The sequence below is a fragment of the Salvelinus fontinalis genome, chromosome 34 (assembly GCF_029448725.1).
Source record: "Salvelinus fontinalis isolate EN_2023a chromosome 34, ASM2944872v1, whole genome shotgun sequence".
NCBI lineage: Eukaryota > Metazoa > Chordata > Actinopteri > Salmoniformes > Salmonidae > Salvelinus > Salvelinus fontinalis.
In genome coordinates this window covers 38184360-38202292 of record NC_074698.1, presented here as the reverse complement: position 1 = coordinate 38202292, position 17933 = coordinate 38184360, and the positions used below count along the sequence as shown (strand labels likewise).

The following is a 17933-nucleotide window of genomic DNA, read 5'->3' as shown; positions in this document are numbered from 1 at the left end:
TTTTGTAAAACAGCACAGTTAGAAATATATGGCAAATAGAAATCAAGCTGAATGATCTTCAGAGATAGATCGGTGGGGTTGAGGTTAGCTGAAGGATGGGATTAAATACAAACAAAAGATAACTTTTGTAAAATGTATATAGTATGTATTAGCTGGAAGTAGAAGCCTAAGTGTTGTTGTCCATTAGTTTACTGCAATTAGGGGAGGGATGGTAGGGTTAGGGGAAATAATAAAGGTAAATCTATTTAAACTCTCAATTCAATTTCAATTCAAGGGCTTTATTGGCATGGGAAACATGTTAACATTGCCAAAGCAAGTGATGTAGATAAAACAAAAGTGAAATAAAAATGTACAGTAAACATTACTCACAAAAGTTCCAAAAGAATAGACATTTCAAATGTCATTCTGTGCAAGTAGTTAAAAGGGAAAATAAATAAAAATGAACACGGGTTGTATTTACTATGGTGTTTGTTCTTCACTGGTTGCCCTTTTCTTGTGGCAACAGGTCACAAATATTGCTGCTGTGATGGCACACTGTGGTATTTTGGGGGGCCAAATAAAACCACCCGTAGGCCAAATTCGGGCACGGGCTGCCAGATGGGGAAACGTTACATAGACTGACCAGGTAAATCCAGCTGAAAGCGATGATGTCACTTGTTAAATCCACTTCGATCAATGTAGATGAAGGGGAGGAGACATGTTAAAGAAGGATTTTTAAGCTTTGAGACATGGATTGTCTGTGTGCCATTATTTGTACTACTTTCTACATTGTAGAATAATAGAAGACATCAAAACGATGAAATAACACATGGAATCATTTAGTAACCAAAAAAGTGTAAAACAAATCAACATTTATTTTAGATTCTTCAACGTATTCACGCTTTGCCTTTTACAGCTTTTGCACACTCTTGGCATTTTCTCAACCAGCTTCATGAGGTAGTCACCTGGAATGTACTTCAATTGACATGTGTGCCTTGTTAAAAGTATTTGTGGAATTTCTTTCCTTAATGCGTTTGAGCCAATCCGTTGTGTTGTGACAGGGTAGGGATGGTATACAAAAGATAGCCCTATTTGGTAAAAGACCAAGTCCCTAATGTCAAGAACAGCTCAAATAAGCAAAGAGAAACGACAGTCCATTACTTCTAGACATGAAGGTCAGTCAATCCGGAACATTAAGAACTTTGAACGTTTCTTCAAGTGCAGTCACAAAAACCATCAAGCGCTATGATGTAATTGGCTCTCATGAGGACTGCACAGGAAAGGATGACCCAGAGTTACCTCTGCAGCAGAGGATAAGTTCATTAGAGTTACCAGCCTCAGAAATTGCAGCCCAAATAATTGCTTCAGACTAAATGTAAGACACATCTCAACATCAACTGTTTAGAAGAGACTGCGTGAATGAGGCTTTCATGGTCGAATTGCTGCAAAGAAACCAATACTAAAAGACACCAATAAGAAAAAGAGACTTGCTTGGGCCAAGAAACACGAGCAATGGACATTAGACCATTGGAAATCTGTCCTTTAGTCAGAGTCCAAATTTGAGATTTTTGGTTCCAACCGATGTGTCTAATTGAGATGCAGAGTAGGTGAAAGGATAATCTCTGCATATGTGGTTCCCACTGAAAGGCATGGAGGAGGTGTGGGGCTTTGCTGGTGACACTGTCAGTCATTTATTTAGAATTCAAGGCACACTTAACCAACGTGTTTTATTTCGTAATTTTGATGTCTTCACTATAAGTCTACAATGTAGAAAAAAATTCAAATAAAGAAAAAACATGGAATGAGTGTCCAAACTTGTGTGTATTGTTAGGGTTTGTTTCTTACATCCTCCTTTGTAAATCATTGGTTCATTGGTGAAATTAGCATTATGACAATATCTTTAATTAAATCATTCAAAAACCTTTATTAATGCAATTGCAGATTGAAGTTGACAAACAGGAACATAGCACGCATGTTTCTGAGTAAGTTCTGCCCCCACCAAAAGGTCTCCAGTGGTTTTATTAAACCCTAAGTCGCGCCCTGGTGACATCACTGCCTATATCATCATCGTCTACTCCTGGGACCAAAACCATGCCTACAAAACTGTATAAACAGGGCCTTTTATTGTTAGCTAAACACTTAGCAGTAAATGTCCCCTTCCCCCAAAGTTGACCCATTGTGGAATGTTTACCTAGTCTTATCTCCTTCACTCCCCTGCAGAGTTCTGTCTAAGGGCCTCTTTATAATGAGGCAGAGAGAGAACTAAAATACAAATGTAGAACAATACTAAACTTCTACAATGAATATATCTATTGTTAATCAGTAGTCTAAAACCCTGTAACTGTAAGGAGGGAGGGGTCTTTTAACCCCTCCCCTTCTATTAATAAAACATAAGCATAATACATTATTCTAATACACCAAACATTTGGGTACAACCCTTTTTATGACCCCTAGGTGAACCCGACAGTATACATACAGTTGAAGTCAGAAATGTACATACACTTTAGCCAAATACATTTTCACAATTCCTGACATTTAATACTTGTAAAAATTCCATGTCTTAGGTTAGTTAGATCACCACTTTATTTTAAGAATGTGAAATGTCAGAATAATAGTAGAGAATTATTTATTTCAGCTTTAATTTCTTTCATCACATTCCCAGTGGGCCAGAAGTTTACGTACTCAATTAGTATTTGGTCGCATTGCCTTTAAATTGTTTAACTTGGGTCAAACATTTTGGGTAGCCTACTACGAGCTTCCCACAATAAGTTGGGTGAATTTTGGCCCATTCCTCCTGACAGAGCTGGGTTAACTGAGTCAGTTTGTAGGCCTCCTTGCTGGGACATGCTTTTTCAGTTCTGCCCACAAATGTTCTATAGGATTGAGGTCAGGGCTTTGTGATGGCCACTCCAATACCTTGACTTTGTTGTCCTAAACCATTTTGCCACAACTTTGGAAGTATGCTTGGGGTCATTGTCCATTTGGAAGACCCATTTGCGACCAAGCTTGAACTTCCTGACTGATGTCTTGAGATGTTGCTTCAACATATCCACATTTCCTTTCCTTATGAAGCCATCTATTTTGTGAAGTGCACCAGTCCCTCCTGCAGCAATGCACCCCCACAACATGATGCTGCCACCCCCGTGCTTCACGGTTTGGGTAGTGTTCTTCGGCTTGCAAGCCTCCCCCTTTTTCCTCCGAACATAACGATGGTCATTATGGCCAAACTGTTCTATTTTTGTTACATCAGACCAGTGGACATTTCTCCAAAAGGTATGATCTTTGTCCCCATGTGCAGTTGCACACCGTAGTCTGGCTTTTTTTATGGCGGTTTTGGACTAGTGGCTTCTTCCTTGCTGAGCGGCCTTTCAGGTTACATCGATATAGGACTCGTTTTACTGTGGATATTGATACTTTTCTACCATTTTCCTCCAGCATATTCACAAGGTCCTTTGCTGTTGTTCTGGGATTGATTTGCACTTTTCGCACCAAACTACGTTCATCTCTAGGATACAGAATGTGTCTTCTTGAGCGGTATGGCGGTTACGTAGTCCCATGGTGTTTATACATGCGTTCTATTGTTTGTACAGATGAACGTGGTACCTTCAGGTGTTTGGAAATTTCTCCCAAGGATAAACCAGACTTGTGGAGTTCTACAATTTCGTTTCTGAGGTCTTGGCTGATTTCTTTTGATTTTCCCATGATGTCAAGCAAAGGTAGGCCTTGAAATACATCCACAGATACACCTCTAATTGACTCAAATGATGTCCTTTAGCCTATCAGAAGCTTCTAAAGCCATGACATCATTTTCTGGAATTGACTGCCTTTATACAGCTTGGACAACTTAGTGTATGTAAACGTTTGACCCACTGGAATTGTGATACAGTGAAATAATCTGTCTGTAAATAATTGTTGGAAAAATGACTTGTCATCGACAAAGTAGATGTCCTAACTGACTTGCCAAAACTATTGTTTGTTCACAAGAAATTCGTGGAGTGGTTGAAAAACGAGTTAATGATTCCAACCTAAGTGTATGTAAACTGACTTCAAATATATAACACACAGTGTATTCAGACCCCTTCCTTTTTCCCACATTTTGTTACGTTACAGCCTTATTCTAAAATGGATTACATGTATATTTTTCTTGATCAATCTACACACAATAACCCATAATGACAAAGCGAAAACAGGTTTGAATTTTTTGCAAATTCATACCAAATAAGATGCCTATTTGACATAAGTATTCAGACTATGTCCACCTTTGGTAAATTCAAATGATTGGACATGATTTGGAAAGGCACACACATGTCTATAATGTCCCACAGTTGACGGTGCATGTCAGAGAAAAAAAACCAAGCCATGAGGTCAAAGGAATTGTCCGTATAACTCTGAGAGTATTGTCGATGCACAGATCTGGGGAAGGGTACCAAAAAATTATCGACGCATTGAAGGTCCCAAAGACGACAGTGGCCTCCATCATTCTTAAATGGAAGAAGTTTGGAACTACCAAGACTCTTACTAGAGCTGGCTGCCCTGACAAACTGAGCAATCAAAGAAGGGCCTTGGTCAGGAAGGTGACCAAGAACCCAATGGTCATTCTGACAAAGCTTCAGAGTTCCTCTTTGGAGTTGGGAGAATTTTCCAGAAGACAACCATCTCTGCAGCACTCCACCAATCAGGCCTTTATTGTAGAGCGGGCAGATGGAAGCCACTCCTCAGTAAAAGGCACATGACAGCCCGCTTGGAGTTTGCCAAAAGACACCTAAAGGACTCTGACCACGAGAAACAAGATTCTCTGGTCTGATGAAACCAAGATTGAACTCTTTGGCCTGAATGCCAAGCATCACGTCTGGAAGAAACCTGGCACCATCCCTACAGTGAAGAATGGTGGTGGCAGCATCATGCTGTGGGGATGTTTTTCAGCGGCAGGGAGACTAGTCAGGATCGAGGCAAAGATAAACGGAGCAAAGTACAGAGATATCCTTGATGAAAACCTGCTCAGGACCTTAGTGGGGCAAAGGTTTACTTTCCAACAGGACAACAGCCAGGACACACAGCCAAGACAACGCAGGAGTGGCTTTGGGACAAGTTCTCAATGTCCTTGAGTGGCCCAACCAGAGCCCAGATTTGAACCCAATTGAACATCTCTGGCGAGACCTGAAAATAGCTGTGCAGAGGCACTCCCATCCAACGTGACAGAGCTTGAGAGGATCTGCAGAGAAGAATGGGGAAAAACTCCACAAACACAGGTGTGCCAAGCTTGTAGCGTCATACTCAAGAATGAGGCTATTATCGCAGCCAAAGGTGCTTCAAGAAAGTACTGAGTAAATGGTCTGAATACTTATATAAATATGATATTTAAGTTTATTTTATACGTTTGTAAAAATGTATTAACCTGTTTTTGCTTTGTATTAAATATTAAAGCTGATTTTTTTTTTTTTATAAATAACTTGCAAGTAGGGAATTAGTGTGCATTGAGAAATATGTAAATGGCCCATGTCACAAAGAAAAAAATATAGGAGCGATTGTGCTGAAATAGCATTGGACCCATGCTGCAGCGGTATACTGTACACTGAGTGTACAAAACATTAGGAACATCTCTCCCTTTTGACCTCAGAACAGCCTTAATTTGTTGGGGCATGGAATCTACAAGGTGTCAAAAGCATTCCACAGGGATACTGGCCCATGTTGACTCCAATGCTTCCCACAGTTGTTTCAAGTTGGCTGGATGTCCTTTGGGTGGTGGAACATTCTTGATACACACGAAACTTAAGCGTGAAAAACCCAGCAGCGTCGCAGTTCTTGACACTCAAACAGGTGCGCCTGGCACCTACTGTACTACCATACCCCATTCAAAGGCACTTAAATCTTTTGTCTTGCCCATTCACACACAATCCATGTCTCCATTGTCTCAAGGCTTAAAAATCCTTCTTAAACCTTTCTCCTCCCCTTCATCTACACTGATTTGAAGTGGATTTAACAAGTTATATCAATAAGGGATCATAGCTTTCACCTGGATTAACCTGGTCAGTTTATGTAAGGTTCCCCCAACAGGCAGCCCGCAGTCCAAATTTGGCCCACGGGTGGTTTTACTTGGTCCCCTAGGTTTTCTGGAATTTAAAACGGTTTATTTTTTTTATTTTTTTACACAAACTGTACAATACCAGGAAATCAGCTCTAACTGATATTCATTTTGGAAATGTGCTCAAGTATTCCCACACATGAGAGACACGTGATTATCTACAACTTTGAGAAGTTATTGTTTTAGTCAAATATTATCTCGTGGTCAATTTGCAGTCTACAAATGTATATGTAATTATATTCCAGCCATCCGTTCAGGGGAATAAAAAAATTAAAATATCCGCCTGCGGGTGAATCTAGTTGATGATCCCTGGTCTATGCCATGGAAACAAATATTTTCTCCCCTTTTTAAAAAAAAATGCCTTTTTCTGTGTTTTTCTGTCTGTATAAGGAATCTGGCAACAAGAACTCTCACTACCATGACAACAACCTGATATCCTCTGTGAGAAACATGTTTTCTAATGGTACTAACACCACAGGGACAACCCTATGCTGGGCTTTGATGCTAATGGCCAAGTACCCTCTTATACAGGGTAAGTATCAATGTGCACACAGACACACACCATTGCACAGACATTGCTACACGTGATTGTAGTAATGCAAGACAATCAAGGTGTTACTTGCTGTGAACATTTCCCACTTGAACCACAGGCCAGTTTATAGTTTGTTTCAATTGCTTGAACACTGAATGAAGCTGTAGTCTACACATATACATATATACACTGCTCAAAGTAAAGGGAACACTAAAACAACACAATGTAACTCCAAGTCAATCACACTTCTGTGAAATCAAACTGTCCACTTAGGAATCAACACTGATTGACAATAAATTTCAAATGCTGTTGGGCAAATGGAATAGACAAAAGGTGGAAATTATAGGCAATTAGCAAGACACCCCCAAAAAAGGAGTGATTCTGCAGGTGGTGACCACAGACAACTTCTCAGTTCCTATGCTTCCTGGCTGATGTTTTGGTCACTTTTGAATGCTGGCGGTGCTCTCACTCTAGTGGTAGCATGAGACGGAGTCTACAACCCACACAAGTGGCTCAGGTAGTGCAGTTCATCCAGGATGGCACATCAATGCGAGCTGTGGCAAAAAGGTTTGCTGTGTCTGTCAGCGTAGTGTCCAGAGCATGGAGGCGCTACCAGGAGACAGGCCAGTACATCAGGAGACGTGGAGGAGGCCGTAGGAGGGCAACAACCCAGCAGCAGGACCGCTACCTCCGCCTTTGTGCAAGGAGGTGCACTGCCAGAGCCCTGCAAAATGACCTCCAGCAGGCCACAAATGTGCATGTGTCTGCTCAAACGGTCAGAAACAGACTCCATGAGGGTGGTATGAGGGACCGACGTCCACAGGTGGGGGTTGTGCTTACAGCCCAGCACCATGCAGGATGTTTGGCATTTGCCAGAGAACACCAAGATTGGCAAATTCGCCACTGGCGCCCTGTGCTCTTCACAGATGAAAGCAGGTTCACACTGAGCACATTTGACAGACGTGACAGAGTCTGGAGACGCCGTGGAGAACGTTCTGCTGCCTGCAACATCCTCCAGCATGACCGGTTTGGCGGTGGGTCAGTCGTGGGGTGGCATTTCTTTGTGGGGCCGCACAGCCCTCCATGTGCTCGCCAGAGGTAGCCTGACTGCCATTAGGTACCGAGATGTGATCCTCAGACCCCTTGTGAGACCATATGCTGACACATGCACATTTGTGGCCTGCTGGAGGTCATTTTGCAGGGCTCTGGCAGTGCACCTCCTTGCACAAAGGCAGAGGTAGCGGTCCTGCTGCTGGGTTGTTGCCCACCTACGGCCTCCTCCACGTCTCCTGATGTACTGGCCTGTCTCCTGGTAGCGCCTCCATGCTCTGGACACTACGCTGACAGACACAGCAAACCTTTTTGCCACAGCTCGCATTGATGTGCCATCCTGGATGAACTGCACTACCTGAGCCACTTGTGTGGGTTGTAGACTCCGTCTCATGCTACCACTAGAGTGAGAGCACCGCCAGCATTCAAAAGTGACCAAAACATCAGCCAGGAAGCATAGGAACTGAGAAGTGGTCTGTGGTCACCACCTGCAGAATCACTCCTTTTTTGGGGGTGTCTTGCTAATTGCCTATCATTTCCACATTTTGTCTATTCCATTTGCACAACAGCATGTGAAATTTATTGTCAATCAGTGTTGCTTCCTAAGTGGACAGTTTGATTTCATAGAAGTGTGATTGACTTGGAGTTACAATGTGTTGTTTAAGTGTTCCCTTTATTTTTTTGAGCAGTGTATATATAAAATGGAGTTGTACTATGGTGTGGTAATAAAGGATAGCCATAGAGGACAACAGGTTCTTAACTTGAGAGGGAGAGCAGTGGAGCGAAAACCCAGAAGGAAGCAGTGATCAGTGTAGAATACACAATTATAATCTTTGTTCTAATAATAAATTTAAACTACTCTACAAAGTATTTATAAATATTCTCAAAAAAATCCTCTTGCAAAAACAACATCCTTCCATGTTGATCAGATACACTTTCCCCACCGTCCATTTTGCTCCAACCTTCCAGCTTGGACAGGTGTATATTTTTTGTGTGCAGTTTTTTTCTCATTCGTGTATAAGCATTTTATTTGGAACAATGTTTTAGATTTTCAAAACAGTGTACACAAGACACAGTACCGTTTTTCATAACACTAAATGCATTTTCTAAATGTACACTGAACAAAAATATGAACGCAACAATTTCTACAGGCTGTTATAACCTTCCCAGGGACTGAGGTTGAAAATTAGCCGGCTGGCTAAAACCGGCACTTTTACTGAAACGTTGATTAATGTGCACTGTCCCTTTAAAAATAAAATAAACTCTACGATTTTACTGAGTTACAGTTCATATAAGGAAATCATTCAATTGAAAAACATCTATGGATTTCACATGACTGGGAATACAGATATGCATCTGTTGGTCAGAGACCTTAAAGGTAGGGGCAGTATCTGGTGTGACCACCATTTCCCTCATGCAGTGCGACATCTCCTTCACATAGAGTTGATCAGGCTGTTGATTGTGGCCTGTCGAATGTTGTCCCTCTTCGATGGCTGTGCGAAGTTGATAGGTATTGGCAGGAACTAGAACACGCTATCGTACACGTCGATCCAGAGCATCCCAAACATGCTCAATGTGTGACATGTCTGAGTATGTAGGCCATGGAAGAACTGGGACATCAGCTTCCAAACATCTGTTGTGTACAGCATGTAAAACAAAACTAAATCAGTACTCCCATAATGATATCTTTTACCATTAACATGTAAACTCTTTGTACAGTGACTGGTTTTACAGTACTTCAGTCACAATTGCACTTTCAACATCTCTTCTCTTTGATTTATCTTTACTGCATTGTAAAGCGTTACAATATACACCACCGAACACTTTTGCAATTCTAAACAGTATCAAATTTAGTTTAGTGAAATTCTTCCTGCTTTAGTATTAATCTCTAATTGAGAGAAGAATACAGCTAATTTCTAGTAAATGTTTGATAACCATATCCTACAATTTACTAATAGAAAAATAGTCTGCTGGTGATAGTGTCACGCCTGCTCCCTCCCTCCTGCGATCAACGTCCCTGGTCTACTCTCCACCAGTCCTGGCAACCCACATTGTGCATAGCTGCTCCCATCGTTAAGCCCACCTGGACTTCATAACCAGCCTGATTATTAGCCCTCACCAACCCCAGTCATCAGGCAGTACTGACTCTGTTTTCATGTCCTGATGGGTCTCTTGTTTTGTATTCGCTATGTTCGTTATTATTAAAATCACCATCTGCACCTGACTTGGTGTTACAGTTAGTATTTGTTGAGACATTATGCAATGAATGGTGAGATTACCATCTTGTTCTATGACAAATTATACTGTTTTGATAGTTACTTAATTTAGTGACAGGTTTTGATCGGGTTAGTGCATTTTGCTAGGGAAATGTGTTTTGGCAAACACTTTTGTTTGCGTTATCCCTGTTTTTAGGGAAGTGTTCAAACAATTCAGACACTAACAGTTTTGTTGGACATGATTTACACAATTGACTTATTGTGTAGCTGTTGTCTACTGTTTTGCAAAAAGGGTCTTGTGTACAATTGGGACTACTGTTTAACAGAAAGGTGTTATGCATTTAGTGTGATCTGTGCAGAAAAGGTAACTATTTTGGGACGTAGGTTAAGGTATCATTCCCAGCTTAATTCAGTTATTAAGCCGTCTTGGAAAAATTATAAAATGTCCAGGGTAAAGATTAAGATGACATTTTCTGAGGTCAGTAACTTTGGTCCTCCCTCCTTTCTGTCTCAGACCGGGTCCAGGAGGAGATCAGCAGGGTTATAGGAAGTCGTCAGCCCTTGGTAGAGGACAGGAAGAACCTGCCCTACACTGATGCAGTGATCCATGAGACCCAGCGACTGGCCAACGTTTTACCCATGGCCATCCCTCACACCACCAGCCGAGATGTCACCTTCCAGGGATATTTCATCAAGAAGGGGACGCTTGTGTTTCCTCTACTGACGTCTGTCCTACAAGATGGAAGCGAGTGGGAGAGCCCACACACCTTTAACCCCGCCCACTTTCTGGATGAGGAAGGTCGATTCGCCAAGAGGGATGCCTTCATGCCCTTCTCTGCAGGTGAGTTCCACTGTTTCTGTATCCATACTGACTGGGTAAGTGAATCCTTCTATGGCACTCTAAAATTAAGAGTTTGGGGAATTGCGTTGACCAAGGGAGAGTTTATGATATAAAATGTGTACAATTTGACATTTATGTGAACTATAGGAAATGTATGTAGACCTAATTGTCATATGTTGTCTTCCTCATTTGACCTTCTTCCAGGTCGTAGGGTGTGCCTGGGGGAGGGTCTGGCCAGGATGGCGCTCTTCCTCTTCTTCACCTCCCTCCTGCAGCGATTTCGTTTCTCTCCTCCTCCTGGAGTAACAGAGGATGATCTGGACCTCACACCGGCCGTGGGGTTGACCCTCAATCCTTCACCTCACCAGCTGTGTGCTGTGAGCCGGGTCTAAGATGAGACCAGTCCCTCAATGGTTTTGGTTTAATTTGATTGCTCTACATTCCAACAATGTAATTGATTGATACAAAGCACCGCTATTATGTATGTACAGAATGCTTGTTGTTTTTGCTTGCTGTCCTGCCTTGTCTGGGACTGGACAGCTGTTGCTAAGTAAAGTCAATCAGTTTTCTAGCTAATGTTATCAGTAGTTGATATATAACTACCCTTGTGGGAATGTTTTTATATGACTAGCAAGCATACTTAGCCATATCTGCTAGCTAGAACAAATAACTACCACTAACTAGCTAGCTCCAGCAGGAGTGGAAGGTAAGCTGCCTACTTTCACTCCATGAGCGGTTCTAGTTATGGAAGGAGACTTGAAACAAAAAGACAGCATTTGCACAGGAAACCAATTTTGGATCTTTTCCCACTGTTTGGTCTTTTGACTTACCAGATCAGCACTTTTGCCTACAATTGGACAAAAGACCAGAATTGGGCTGCCTGTGTAAATGCAGCTTTTTGGTCTCACTAAAAGTTGTTTAACCTGTTCGCCAGCTGGTGGCTAGTTTAAGCTACTCCTTGTCCATTGATGTTAGCTAGTGGTTAGCTCTAGCCACATTAGCTACTGTACTAATAACTATTTACATTATATATGTATGCACGAAAATCCATTTTATTGCACCTTTAAGCTTTCTTGTCCTATTCAAACAGGCCAACCAAAGGTACATAACACTAACAATGTATGTTATTGATAACAGCTAGATGATTGACTGCTAAGCTTGGATACACCCCAAAGATAAACAAGCTAAGATGTAGGCTTCTGATCAGCCTTTGACTATTTGATTATTAGTGTCAGACGGCTCCATATGTATTGCTAATCAATAATATAGTTGATGAGTGCTTGACATCGGCACCAGTTTGTCAAATTTTGGTCCATTTAGTCAACTTGGAGTTGGGGTTTGGAATAGAATAGAAGTTGAATTACTGTCTGTGCTCAGTGGGAACCAATCACTGTGCAGCAATGTAAAACGTTCAACTTGTGGATTTCACCAAAACTTTTAATAAAGACTTAAAGTGGAACTGACAGTATTTTAGCAACATGAAGTGGTATTAACATATGTTCATATACACCCCCAGGTAGAATGACACCTTTTCATTTATATCTTCTGACAAGTGAGCACTTAGATATGGTCATTTTCATCATAAATTGATGAAATGTTTGGGAATGACGTATAGTAAGGCATTTGTGAAAATTCTATTGCAATACAAAGCAGCCGTGCGTTTGCACAATGAATAGACACTGCATTAACAGAGCAAATTACATGTAACCATACTTTAAAAGTGGTATACCATGGCTAAGGGCTGTTCTTATGCGCGACGCATCACGGAGTGCATGGACACAGTCCTTAACCGTGGTATATTGGTCATATACCACAAATCCCCAAGGTGCCTTATTGCTATTATAAACTGGTTACCGACGTAATTAGAGCAGTAAAAATAAATGTTTTGTCATACCTATGGTATACCACGGTTGTCAGCCAATCGGCATTCGGGGCTCGAACCACCCAGTTTATAACATCAATTATACTATTTATTTGCTGCGGGTGATTCTTTGATCCACCTCTACACAGACGACACCATTCTGTATACATTTTCCCCTTTTGGACACTTAACAAACCTCCAGACGAGCTTCAATGCCATTACAACTCTCCTTCCGTGGCATCCAACTGCTCTTAAATGCTAGTAAAACGAAATGCATGTTAGGTGGCTTCTTGTGCAAATATTTTCTGTCTGGATTTTAATGATTTGTATGCACATTCTTCAACCGATCGCTGCCCGCCCGTCCAGCATCACTACTCTGAACGGTTCTGACTTAGAATATGTGGACAACTATAAATACCTAAGTGTCTGGCTAGACTCTCCTTCCAGACTCATACTAAGCATTTCCAATCCAAAGTTAAATCTGGAATCAGCTTCCTTTTTCGCAACAAAGCATCCTTCACTCATGCTGCCAAACATACCCTCGTAAAACTGACTATCCTACCGATCCTTGACTTCGGCGATGTCATTTACAAAATAGCCTCCAACACTACTCAGTCTACATCCAGTTTGCTATCGCAGTGCCATCCGTTTTGTCCCTAAAGCCCCATATACTACCCACCACTGCGACCTGTATGCTCTCGTTGGCTGGTTCTCACTACATATTAGTAGCCAAACCCACTGGCTCCTGGTCATCTACAACTCTTTGCTAGGTAAAGATCTGCCTGATCTCAACTCACTGGTCACCATAGCAACACCCACTCGTAGCACGAGCTCCAGCAGGTATAGCTCACTGGTCATCCCTAAAGCCAACACTGGCTGCACTTGAAAAATCTATCTAATTGAATTAATTTTGATACCTCCTTTGCTTTCTCATTTTTGGCCTTACTCTTTTTTTCTTGTTCGATTCATTGCTGATTTTTAAATCCATAATTTTCTATTCTCGACTCTCAAATTTTGTTTTTCGGCTGTTGTCTCTTGTTAGCTAACTCAACTGTTGCTCAAAACGATGACAGAAACAACGCTTTGGAGAGTATTTGCACAATGAATCCCAGAATGCATTTCATTATCTTAACATGGTTTTGAAGCTATTGAATAATATGAGTTATTTAGCTAATTAATTAGATTTGTCATCAATACACTAAAATATCATACTGACTTATGTAGTGGCAAAAAAATATTTTGTTGGTGAAACATCAGTGGGATCATTTATCACATAGCCTACATTAAAGAAAGATCTTGTTGTCAAACCATAGACATGATGGACCCGCGTCAACAATTAATACTTGGGCGTGGTGGGGAGTTATTCAGATCTGGGCCAATCACGGGCCCATGTATGTTGCAGGTCCTGGTGTGACTGCCCCCCGGCTGAAGCTTCGCCACCAGTCTGCTTGCAGTTGTCAGTCACCATCAGGTATGTGGATGATCAGGGCTTTATTCAGGAACGTTTGTTGGGCTACTTTGATGTGTCAAGTGGACGAGATGCGCAGTCTGTGTTTGACTTTATGAATGTTGAGATGTTTGAGTTTAACTTCATAGAGAAACTCGCCCAAACCTACGATGGCGCAGCTGTAATGGAACGTATCTGCTATTTGTATTTATAGTCCCCTCATGTTCCCTGATTTAAGAGGTGATGACTACTCCACTAACATTGTCAACTTTCTCCTGACATGAACTGAAGCCACAACGTCTCATGTGCCCTCTCATCCACTGAAGATTGAATGTTTCCCTTCCAAGCACAGTGAGTACCCCTATCAATTTTCTCTCATTACTGTATGTAAAGTCAATCGCATACACAATCACATTATTACACATCAAAGATTTTACTCCTTGCTTGGATTAACTCATTCTTAGCTCTTGTCTAACTGTGTAATGTCTTGTGTTATTGTTTTTTATCTTCCCAGTAAAATCCTGTCCTGCACTGGTCAAGCCTCTGAACACCTCAACTCATGCCACATACCCTCATTCAATCACTGCTGCGATCCCTTTCCAACACTAAGTAGCCCTCTCATTCCCTGTAATATTGTACTATAAATGTCTTTATTACATTGATGATTTTTGAGATGCACTTTAACGTCCCATCCGAAAGACTGCACCCTACACAGGGCAATGTCCCCAATCACTGGCCTGTGACATATTTTGTTAGACCAGAGGAATGGGTGCCTCCTACTGGCCTTCTAACACCACTTCCAGCAGCATCTGGTCTCCCATCCAGGTCCAACCCTGCTTAGCTTCAGAAGCAAGCCAGCAGTGGGATCCAGGTTGGTGTGCTGCTCCTATGACTGAACCCGTTCGGCCATAGACCTATGATTTCATTGGCCTACAAACAGTAAGTATGTTGTCACCCAATCTATCTTGAATAAGAACATTATCAATGAGATCACCAGGTATCATTGGGCTGTAATTGCTAAAATGGCACATTTTTCAACCGGGCCTGGTCAAGAATCCACTTTTCTAGTTTGAATCACATGGCTTATGGAATCCAGGCAGTAGGCCTCATGCTTATTTTCCTTTTCCTTTTATCACAGGTACAGCATTTGACACCACTCAGCCTCTGAATTACGCCATCTCCAACATAATCTTGGCCATTGTCTATGGCAGCAGGTTTGAATACACTGACTGTATTTACAGGCATGGCGGTTAGGGCCAATGAGACTTCACTCCTTACAGGCTGCGCATCAATTCAGTCCACTCTGTTTTTACTCTACTTTCTCAGTAGAGAATGACAGTCTTGGTGCAATCAATACAACTAGGAAATAAAACACTAGTTAGACTGAGATGTTTCTAACCAAAACATCAAGCTCCATTTGGAAAATACATGAGAGTCATCCATAGAGTTGGATAGAGGGCTCTTTGCCATAATGGCTTGCCACAAAGCCTGTTTTAGCATGGGCAATGACATTGATGACATTCACCCTTTTGAAGTAGTCATGTGGGTGGGATTTGCTATGGGTTAGGAGGGACCACAGAATTCTATCCAGATCAGCAGGAGGGATCAGCCAACTAATTATACTACTGAGCAAACATTCCATAACTGCAGGTAGCAGTAAATCACCAACCTTGGCTTTATGCCTGTTCAGACAACACACTCCAGATGGCAGTATTTAAAAAAAAAAAAAAAAAAAAAAAGTGAACCTTTTAGGCAAGTCAGTTAAGAACACATTCTTATTTACAATGTCGGCCTATAGGGGAACAGTGGGTTAACTGCCTTGTTCAGTAGCAGAATGACATTTTTAGCTGGTCAGCTCGGGCATTCGTTCCAACAACCATTCATTTACTGGCCCAATGCTCTAACCACTAGGCTACCTGTTGCCCCTTACAGTTTCTTACTGACTGTCAATAAACGTTTTAATTAAAATGACTACTTTATAATAGTAAATCATCAATGGCACTGCCCATGCTAAAACAGGTTTTGTAGCATGTGAGCCGTCTATCAAGTCTATGGACCTAACTGAATCAGAGTACAACTTCCTGTTTCTTTTGCAAGTACCATTTTCTTGGTCCTAGAGCCATGAAATGTTCAGAGTACATCAAGGGGAGTTACTGCTTTCAATAAATGTACAACAATTTGGGAAAACTTGTTAAGAGATTTATCAGGCATGATAATATTCTATATTTCCATGTAGTAATAGTTATATACATGCAATAATAGTATACAGTGCCCTCCATAATTATTAGGACAGTGAAGCATGTTTTCATTCTTTTGGCTCTATTCTTTTGGCTCAAAAGTTTGGATTTTAAATCAATTACTATGAGGTTAAAGTGCAGACTGTCAGCCTTTCATTTGAGGGTATTTTTATTAATATCAGGTGAACCATTTAGAAATTACAGCACTTTTTGTACCCATTTTAGGGGACCAAAAGTATTGCGAGAAATTCACTTGTGTAGTTAAAAAGTCAAATATTTTGTCCCATATTCATAGCACACAATGACTACATCAAACTTGTGACTAAATACTTGTTGGCTGCATTTGCTGTTTGTTTTGGTTGTTTCAGATTATGGTGTGCCCAATAGTGAATAATGTATTATGTCACTTTTATTGTAAATAAGAATAGAATATGTTTCTCAACACTTCCTCATTAATTGTGGATGCTACCATGATAACGGATAGTCCTGGAGTATAGAGCCATAAGAACAAAAAATGCTTCATTGTCCCAATAATTACAGAGGGCACTGTATAAGAAATGTATACAAGCAGATGTTTGAATAAAGTGTTATGTGTATATCCTGATAGATGTACAACATGTTCCCCTGGCTGGGTCCATGGATTAAGGACCGGACACGTCTGAAGAAGAATTATGCCGATATTAAAGTGGATGTTAGAGCTAGCGAGAGGCTTGAAGGGGACCCTGAATCCTCAGATGTGTAGAGGCTTTGTGGACTCATTCCTAATACAGAGGCAGAGCCTGGAGGTACTGTAGGATTTTAAGTTTATGCACAATCTGAGTCTTGCATCAAATTGTCACCCACCCGAACGTATGTTACAGGGGTTAAGATAAATGCCCGGGCTGCGCTGCACGTGTAAAATGGAGCCACAAGTCATTCTCAGGAGTATTTCCCCCATTTTGTGGCTTAAAAAAGTGACATAACAGATTGGGTCCGCCCGATAGTGGGTAAACCCCTCAGGAGTTACTGGTCGTAATATGTCAAAGGGCGCATGTTATGAATCTAGTAAGCATGGCTGGGAAAATAAAGTTTAACTTTGGATTTGTTACACTACCTCTCATCCTCCTATGTCTCAGACCAGGTCCAATAGGAGAACAGCAGGGTCATAGGAAGTCGTCAGCCGTTGGTAGAGGTGCTATCAAATATCCTGACCGGTTCTTAGAGTTGTGCAGACATAATGGCACAAGCTGTCAATAATCACTTTTGCTTTAAAAAATGTCTTAAGGATCGGACCCTTTTTTCTATTTTCGCCTAAAATGACATACTATTTATAACTGCCTGTAGCAAGGATATGCATATTCTTGGTACCATTTGAAAGGAAACACTTTAAAGTTTGTGGAAATGTGAAATTAATGTAGGAGAATATAACACATTACATCTGGTAACAGATAATTAAAAGAAAAAAACTACTTTTTTGTACCACATTTGAAATGCAAGCGAAAGGCCAAAAGTATTATTCCAGCCCAGACGCAATTTTAATTTTGGCCACTAGATGACAGTAGTGTATGCGCAATGTTTTAGACTGAGCCATTGCGTTTCTGTTCAAATTTTGTATCAAGACTGGCCAAATGTGCCTAATTTGTTTATTAATAACTTTTCATGTTCAAAATTGTGCACTCTCCTCAAACAATAGCATGGTATTCTTTCAC

At 41.1% G+C, this 17933-nt stretch overlaps 1 protein-coding gene across 2 annotated transcripts in view; it reads left to right on the top strand.

Annotated features, from left to right (window-relative positions):
- The window catches only part of LOC129833847 (cytochrome P450 2K1-like), a 39126-nt gene extending 26961 nt beyond the window's left edge, over window positions 1–12165 (top strand). For both annotated transcript variants that reach the window (XM_055898680.1, XM_055898679.1), the window contains 3 exons: window positions 6452–6593; window positions 10374–10700; window positions 10905–12165. In XM_055898680.1, coding sequence (XP_055754655.1) covers window positions 6452–6593; window positions 10374–10700; window positions 10905–11092 — 657 coding nt within the window. In that variant the 3' untranslated portion in view covers window positions 11093–12165. The remainder of the gene's footprint in view (window positions 1–6451; window positions 6594–10373; window positions 10701–10904) is intronic.
- The last annotated feature ends 5768 nt before the right edge of the window (window positions 12166–17933 follow it).